General features: G+C 39.1%; 1 protein-coding gene across 2 annotated transcripts; it reads left to right on the top strand.

The window, feature by feature from the left end:
- Nucleotides 1–704: 704 nt before the first annotated feature.
- On the top strand, nucleotides 705–7,462 carry LOC112183450 (nucleobase-ascorbate transporter 11). Of its 2 annotated transcripts, XM_024321831.2 has the most exons (10): nucleotides 712–1,663; nucleotides 2,371–2,468; nucleotides 2,552–2,722; nucleotides 2,940–3,040; nucleotides 3,579–3,714; nucleotides 3,874–3,924; nucleotides 4,869–5,156; nucleotides 5,483–5,717; nucleotides 5,913–6,193; nucleotides 6,987–7,461. In XM_024321831.2, the coding sequence occupies exons 1-10, from the start codon at nucleotides 1,033–1,035 to the stop codon at nucleotides 7,206–7,208; spliced, it is 2,214 nt and encodes a 737-aa protein (XP_024177599.1). In that variant the 5' UTR covers nucleotides 712–1,032; the 3' UTR covers nucleotides 7,209–7,461. The 2 variants fall into 2 exon arrangements, with proteins under 2 accessions (XP_024177601.1, XP_024177599.1); XM_024321833.2 differs by lacking the exon at nucleotides 2,552–2,722 and having other exon boundaries at nucleotides 705–1,663; nucleotides 6,987–7,462.
- Nucleotides 7,463–8,609: the final 1,147 nt, after the last annotated feature.

The following is an 8,609-nucleotide window of genomic DNA, read 5'->3' as shown; positions in this document are numbered from 1 at the left end:
AAATAAAAAGCACTATAAATAAGGATAAAATAAACTAGAAGAAATGAGAGAAAATATATACAAAGAAGAGAGATAAATGGGATGTTTTTGCTTCGTTCTCATAAATCAGCTAAAAGCAACTGCATATTTTATCATATTAGAAGGGACAAAATGAGTCCAATAGTTTATATTTCTCTTATATAGAAGTAAAAATCTAAAACATAGTAGACTTGGTCAAGATGGTGAGCTTAAGAATGGTAGATATAATTTTCTTCGTCAATTACCGACTCCGTGACCAAGTGAACACGTGGACTTAATAGTCAAACAGTTGAGTTTAAGTAAGAATGTTAAACTCTAACTTGTTAGTTAGTTGTTATGTTCTTAATTATTCAAGTGATATGAACTAGAATTAGATGAAGCGAATTGAAATTCATACTACTTCTTTTTTATTTGGACAAAATTCTCATAAAAAAACAAAATTTAAGTTACCAAATAATGAAAGAGAGAGTGCGAAATTCACTCCTAATCCACATTCCCTTAGTTGAATGGTACAAGTCTGCATCACCATCCTTAGTCATCATTCCTCACTGAGTTTCCATTTTCGTCTTTTTTGTCTTTGTTTCTGCCAACAAGAACCATTTTTGAAAACGACACCATGATGGAGCCCTGGCACAAAATAATGCATGCAATGTTGCTTCAACGGCCAAAAAACCAGGGCTGTTTCAGTAATTTCCCAACTGAAAGCAACCAGCGAGCGGCAACTAGATCAAAAAGAAGAAGAAGAAGAAGATGCCTCTCAACTCTCAAACTCTCTCACTCTCTCAGTCACATTCACCAGTCGGCGCACTTATCACCATTACTAACATCATCATCATCAAAGTCCCCATCTTTTGACACCTCTCCTAATACCAACAAATCCAACTCCTTCTTTTCTTCCTTTGCTTTCACTCTTTGAAACCCTTTTGGCTTTTTAAAAGTTTGCTCAGCTCACCAATCCGTTACAGTTGTTTATTTTCGAAGTTTCGAGCCTTACCCAGTTGAGAAGAAGCTCCAATGGCAACCGGGTCGATCTCAGATTTCGTAAACAAGGCCGAGAGTGTGAGGGGTCGAGCTGAAGTGGGCTCTGCTGAGCCAAAGGTCGGAGCTTTTGTGCCGAGGAGGGATCACAATCCGAGAGAGCTGAAATCATGGGCCAAGAGAACTGGGTTTGTGTCTAATTTCTCAGGGGAGACGGTGGGGAGTAGCAGTGGGAAGAATGAGAGTGGTGGTGGTGGGTTTGATTTGGAGAGGGGTTTTAGGGGTGGAAGTGGGTCGTCTCCGAAGTTTGAGATAGATCCGGTTCTGGGCCGGACCAGGCCCACTGGAGAGGCTGAGATTGAGCCAGCTGGAAATGGAGGGGTGAGGAGTGAGAGTGAGGAGGCAATGAGGGTGGAGAGTAGGAGGAGGAGGAGTGAGGATGACCCTGTTTTGGGTAGAGATGAGGAGAGGAGTGTTGGTAATGAGGGAAATGAGAATAGGAATAATGGGAATGGAGCCATTGCAGTTGCTTCGGCGGGCGAGGCGAAGAAGATGGATCAGGGAGAGGAAATGCATTTGTATCCGGATGGTGAAGAAGAGCCTGTTCATGGAGGGTGGGGTAGGCCGTCTGCAATGAGGATTGGATTAAGAGAAAATCTGGGTTTCGGTTAGTATACTATACTTGCATTGTTTTCATTTTGGTTTGTTGAATGGTCTATGTGAATGCAGTTGCAATTGCTAATTGTTTTCTGGTTGTTGTATGATTAAGTTGTAGAGTCATCATATAAGGCAAGAGATAAAATGAAGTGGATTGGGATATATGGAATTAGTAATGCTTAAGGTAAGAAATGTTTTGAGAAAAGTTCACGTCCTTTCGAGTAAAGACAAATAGACAATATCTGTGTGTGGTGGGAGAAAGCCACCCTTTTCTCATACAGTGCAACAGATATGGTCTAGAAAGCAGGAAAAACATAAACTTCATTGGTTGGCAAGTCATGCAGAAAGAATACAAGCTTGTAATGTAGCCTAGCATTGATTTCTTGAACGAATCAACATACGATCCAAACACTGAACTTCTAGAGCTGCAGCTTAAAGCCTTGGTGCAAGTTTGCTTCATATTTTTATGCAGTTTGGACTTGAGATATGAAAGCTAAAAAAGATGGTGTGGTCTATACTCTTTATTCAAAGCGATAGTCTATATTTTTGGTAAAATTGATTGGTTTTCTCCAGGCTTAGTCAGTGGCCGAGGGGCACTCCCTTCCTATTACTGATTTCATATTTTAGAAACAATGACTTGGAACTCCTGAATCTTGTTGCAAGTCACAAGAGCTTAGCTATTTTTCCTACTCTGATCTGGTTATTTTTCAATCGCAGTCCCACTAATATATTACGGTCTGCAGCACTACTTATCATTGGCTGGCTCACTGATATTCATCCCTCTGATCATTGTACCAACCATGGGCGGAACAGATGTAAGCATGTGTTTTCCTGCATTCATTTTTGTCTTGCAAATTGAATGGGAAACTCACTATATACATTCCATAAATGATCGTAGAAGGATACTGCCACAGTGATCTCAACAATGCTGCTGGTTTCTGGTATTACAACAATATTGCACACTTACTTTGGAACCCGACTTCCATTAGTTCAGGGAAGTTCATTTGTATATTTGGCACCAGCATTAGTTATCATGAATGCTCAAGAATATCGGAATCTTACAGAACATGTAAGTTTTCTGTAAGAAGAGTAGTAGTCACAATACCATCAACTGTAATGTTCTAACATCCAGGAATTCCCTGCATCTTGCAATTAATTGATTTGCCACATATTTCAAGAATGGAAGACTTTATACCTTTTATGTAAATGGAGTGACCTTCACTTGCATCTTTAAAGTCTCAAGAACTTCATGGTTTCAATGTTTATTGACTCCTATTTAACTGCAGAAATTTAGGCATATAATGAGAGAACTGCAAGGAGCTATAATTATTGGTTCGATATTTCAAAGCATCCTGGGATTTACTGGTTTAATGTCTTTATTGCTGAGGTAATACAGAGATTACTTGTAAAATTTTGATATTGCCTATATTGCAGTGCTAATTACAAAGAGATATAACATATACATATTTCCAAACTTGGCTGTGCTATTTTCATTTTTTTTTTTCATTTTCTTTGATTATGACAATGTAGTACCAACTTTGGAGAATTTCCATTTGTGGCTTGTGATGGCTCTGTAGCATAGATAAGTTTGATGAGAATACTGGAAAGAGACAATTCTTTTTGCATCTGCATATAACAGGGAATCTAATATATTAACACTTTCAGTTTCAAATTGATTTAATAGCTTATAGTTGGTTGAGATTTCAAATCGTGGTTGCACTTATAATTGCTGAATTGCATCAGCAGGTCTTACTGCATTTGTAGCTAGCTTATATTTTTTTAAATATACATTTTCTCTTATGATTCATTTTTATTTGCTACAATGGTTTCTACTGTTATTTGTTTCTGTTTTTACAAGTGTACATCATTCCCCTTCCCACCCCCACAACAATCTTCCCTCTAATCTTGATGATTATCCATTGCAGATTGATAAACCCTATTGTCGTTGCACCAACTGTTGCTGCAGTAGGTTTGGCCTTTTTTAGTTATGGCTTTCCTCAAGCTGGTAGTTGTGTGGAAATCAGCATTCCACAGATACTTTTGGTTCTTATGTTCACCTTGGTAAGTGATAATCTGGTACTACATTTGCATATGCAGCCTGTGCTATACCATAGTCGCTTTCTTAAAGAAGTCCTTCACATTTTAGCTTCTTAATTCCACTTGTGCTTTTATGAAGTATTAAACTGATAATTATTTTTAATTTTGTTGCTTTGTTTTTAGTACCTTAGAGGGGTAAACATCTTTGGGCATCGTCTTTTCCGGATTTATGCGGTACGTATCTTACCTTTCTACATTCTGCTCATTTCTCTATGAAGCTAGAAACTTAACCAGTCTGGAATGAAGATTTCAACATTTCCCATAGGCAAACTCTATGTCACTATCCTATCCTTTTCCTATTCTTCCTGTGGACTAACGAACCACTACTATACTCATATGTGCCGTAATGGGAAGTTGAATCCCCAGCCTATTTCAAGAGAAGGCCCCAGCTACTATTTAACTTTTGGCAGTGAGGGGGAGCCAGAATTATACATGTAGGGGGGCCAAATGAATGAATGACATAGAACAAGTATTAACCAAGTATGTATGGCTGTTTTTTTATTTTTTTATTTGGTAATATGTTCTGCCTTATTCAGTAACTAATTACCTATTAGTTACTGAATGGATACTTTTAAGCTGTTGATGAAGGATTCATAATAATCTCGACTGCTATATAGTAAATTTAGACCACTAAATATGGTGGATAATTAAGGTTGAAAATAGTGGGGGTAGCTCCGCCCTGATCTGGATTTGTACTGAAAGTCCAAAGATTGACTTTACAGTAACATTAGTAGCAAAATACTAATAACTGTTTTCAACTCCTTGTGGGATATGGTAATGGTATCTCATCATCGTGGTATTTATTATCTGACTTGGACACCATTGTATTGTTAATGACTGCGTGAAGTAATTCTCAGTGAGAGATTTAGAGACTGAAAACCAAACCAAGCCATAATTTCAATGAGAGTGCTCCCCTTAAACCCACCAATGAAATCTAAGGGAAAGATGTTCGTTTTATATATGAAAGTTTACAAAATTGAAATGAAATAGGAAAATAAAAAAGGAAAAGAAATATTATCATCTCAAATGTTTCTACTGGTAGACAGCACTCGAATTTTCGTTGGTACATGTGAATATTAATTATGACAATAAATTCTGTTGACGTTTTCTCATTTCAGGTTCCCTTGAGCATAATGATCATATGGACTTATGCATTCTTTTTGACAGCCGGTGGAGCATATGATTACAAAGGCTGTACCTCTGATATACCTAGTTCAAATATCTTAATAGATGCTTGTAGAAGACATGCATATACTATGCAACATTGTAGGACCGATGTTTCAAATGCATGGAGAACTGCCGCATGGGTCAGGATTCCCTACCCTCTGCAGTGGGGTATCCCTATCTTCCATTTCAGGACTTCCATTATCATGGTCTTTGTATCACTTGTTGCATCAGTTGATTCGGTGGGTAGCTATAATTCAAATGCAGTTGAAAAATAGTTACGAATATGATGTCACATGCTTTTGTGCGTGGTGTGCACACTAGCACTGCTTGCGTCATGTAATTGGTAATGCAAATGTTAGATTGCTAAATTTCCTTGTTTCTCAATAGGGAATTAGTTTTTGCCATCCTTTAGTAGTGATCTGATTTTTTGCTCTAGTGAAAGCTTTGTAGTTCACATTTTAATATTGCTAAAGCAAATCTGTATCTGTACTTTAAGCTAGTGAATGAGCATAAAGATGGAATTACCAGCATGACACTGATGCATGCAATGAAATTACTTGTCCAGGTTGGAACATATCACTCTGCATCTATGCAAATTAATCTGAAGCCTCCAACCCGAGGAATTGTCAGCAGAGGAATTGCATTGGAGGGATTCTGCAGTATATTGGCAGGACTTTGGGGTTCAGGTACTGGGTCAACAACCTTGACAGAAAATGTTCATACAATCAACATAACAAAGGTGGCAAGTCGAAGAGTTGTGGAACTTGGAGCAGTTTTCTTAATCTTCTTCTCATTCATAGGTAAGTATTACAAAACATCAACATTTTAGTGCATGTAATTATGTTATCAGGTCCTAGTTACTCTATACGCAGCTTGTAATGGATATTAGTACATGTCATTTGTTGTGTTTGATTTCATTTATTGCATTGGTGTCATTTGGTGCACTGGTGTCATTCTGAATTAGCTGCATTGGTGTCATTTGTTGTGTTTGTTAGGAAAAGTGGGTGCCATTCTTGCCTCTATACCACTGGCCTTGGCTGCTTCCGTACTCTGCTTCACATGGGCCCTTGTTGTGGCATTGGGTCTCTCAACGTTGCAGTATAGTCGAGCAGCAAGTTTTAGAAACATGATGATAGTTGGCGTTTCATTGTTTCTTGGTTTATCTATTCCTGCATATTTTCAACAGTATCAACCAGAATCCACCTTCATACTCCCTAGCTACTTCATTCCTTATGCAGCAGCATCTAATGGACCGGCCCGCACCGGGAGTAAACAAGTGAGAAATCTATTTCATCATTTCTTTTTCTTTTTCTTTTCTTTTTTGTCCAAATTCATGAATGTCAGATTCTTCACCCCCCAAAATAATTGAAAATTGAATAGCAAAAGGGAAATAAAGAGCAGAATTTCTACCAAAATAGGGATAAACTATGACATAGAAACTTCACTCTGAAACTAACTTAGGTTGCATTTGAGGCGTAAACGCAAAAGCAAATATAACTAGTAGCTAGCACAGATGTTTTAAGGTCACATAAGCCATCATAGAGCAATACAACGTAATCTGGCTGTTCAGATAATCTACAGAAGCCTAATTCCAGGTTAGGCCCAAAGTGGGTAAGACCATCTGCAGACAGTACATTCTCTGGATCAGAAGAGATGACTATGCAGAGGATTAGTGTCTTTCCATTGGCCATGCTCCATGGTCACAATGAGGGAAAAATTGGCCTCAACTATTATTTTAGGATAGTTCATCTCCCGAGGTATTGACCACAGTTAAAAATTGACCTCAACAGTACATTCTCAAAACAAAATTTAGAGTAACCAGCCGAGGTATTGAACCAAGGAGGAACACTTAACTGCCAGATAAATAGATAAGACTCCACTGCATTGCTTGGATAGAATTTCGATAAAGATGAACATAATCTAAGACATACTGGAGTCTGGAGTCTATGTTTTATTATGTAGAGGCATGGATGTTTTACTGTCCAAGCATTTTCTATCTGTAACTTTGAAATTCGTTTACGTCCTCTGAAGTTAGATTTGAGCTCATTTGTAGTTTAAATTTATTGCAGCTTGACTTTGCTATAAATGCACTTATGTCTTTGAACATGGTGGTGACACTGGTGGTAGCATTGGTACTGGAAAACACTGTCCCAGGCAGCCGTCAGGAACGAGGGGTGTATATATGGTCAAAACCAGAAGACATAAATACCGATCCATCTTCACTTGAAGATTATTCCTTACCAAGAAAAGTTTCCAGATGTCTTTGCCGCTCTAATTGTCTGGGCGTCTGATTTCAAGCAGAGTACAGTATGAGCTCATAGAAATGTGAAAATGCAAGGCGACTTGGTGGACTTGGAGGGTACTGAAGTAAAGACCCCGAGTGAGGACACGTGATATATATACATTAGCAATACCTTCCTACACCAAAGTGGAGAAGTTGTACAATTACAAGGTTAGAGAATAGTTTGCAATATTGGGATTCAAATTTGTACAATAACTTAAACAAGGGTTACCATTTAGCTCCTTTTTTTTTTTTGAGGGCAACGGAAGACTAATCCATTGATCGAAATCATGACGACCTCTCTCGGTCAAGCATGAAGGGTACAAACACCCCCCATATTACAATGCGAGCTCATAAGAGTTCTAAAACCAAAAGGAAATCCAAAAAAACTAAAGTTCAAAAGAAAACTACTAGCCAAAGCAAATAAAAAACAAACGAAAACTACGAGATCCTACATCATCGAGCACGAGACACTTCCTTGACCGCTTTGACGCCTAAGACCCTACTTGGTGTACATCGCCGCCATCAAGCAAGACACGTCACACGCCCGAAGATGGAAGGGCTCGTCTCCTACGCTGATTGGGAAACAGGCTCAGCCAGCCCATTAGGCTTCTCAAGCATGCCAACAGAACCACCATCAAAGGGCCCCGACGCCATAGACCCAGAGTCGTCAACGGTGGCCGACACCGATGCCGCTTTGACTTTGTTTCGCGAACCCTGAGGCATGCCCTTCTTCTTGTAGACCTTAGGGCCTTGAGACAGCTTCCCACCAACCAGACCTGCATCAGAAAACTCGAGCCCAAGATTTTCCGGCTGCAGGGTTACCGGCGCCAAAGCCAAACCATGCTTGGCTCGCTTATCATCCTCAGGAGCAGCCTCAGCCCTTGGCCGGCGCAGCCCCACCACCTGAGGTTGGGTGGAGGTACCCTCAGTACCAGAAGACTCCTTTTAATTTATAAAGTCCTAATTTTTTTTTGGTACTCTCTCCTTAATTAACACTACTTGCAATTGAGTATTCTAGTTCTAGTGTACGTTTCTACCCTAACAATAAAATCGCATTTGAAGTAAAAACGATTTTCAACACCTGAAGAGGAGTCCAAGTCCCTGCTAGAGATGTCACAACGGTCTCATGTCACTGACTCGTGAGCTTCCTTCAAAATCAAATGATTAGAGAATGGACCTCCTTGACTGTATTTTAAGAACTTTGTAACCCTATATAGAGTCTATATGCCTCCTCACCCTAACGGCCTAACAAACCACACCACCCCTCCCAAAAAAAAAGAAAAAAAAAAGGAAAGGGTAGCAATGTATTTCACCGAAATCCGCAACAGGGGTGAAGGGGGAAAGAGAAAACTAAATAAGATAAAGGCAAGTAACTAAAAACTTTCATTCAGCCATAAAATCTAACTAC

This window comes from Rosa chinensis, chromosome 2 (genome assembly GCF_002994745.2).
Source record: "Rosa chinensis cultivar Old Blush chromosome 2, RchiOBHm-V2, whole genome shotgun sequence".
NCBI lineage: Eukaryota > Viridiplantae > Streptophyta > Magnoliopsida > Rosales > Rosaceae > Rosa > Rosa chinensis.
Note: the sequence above shows the minus strand (reverse complement) of the source record. Positions and strands in the feature narration are given on the sequence as shown.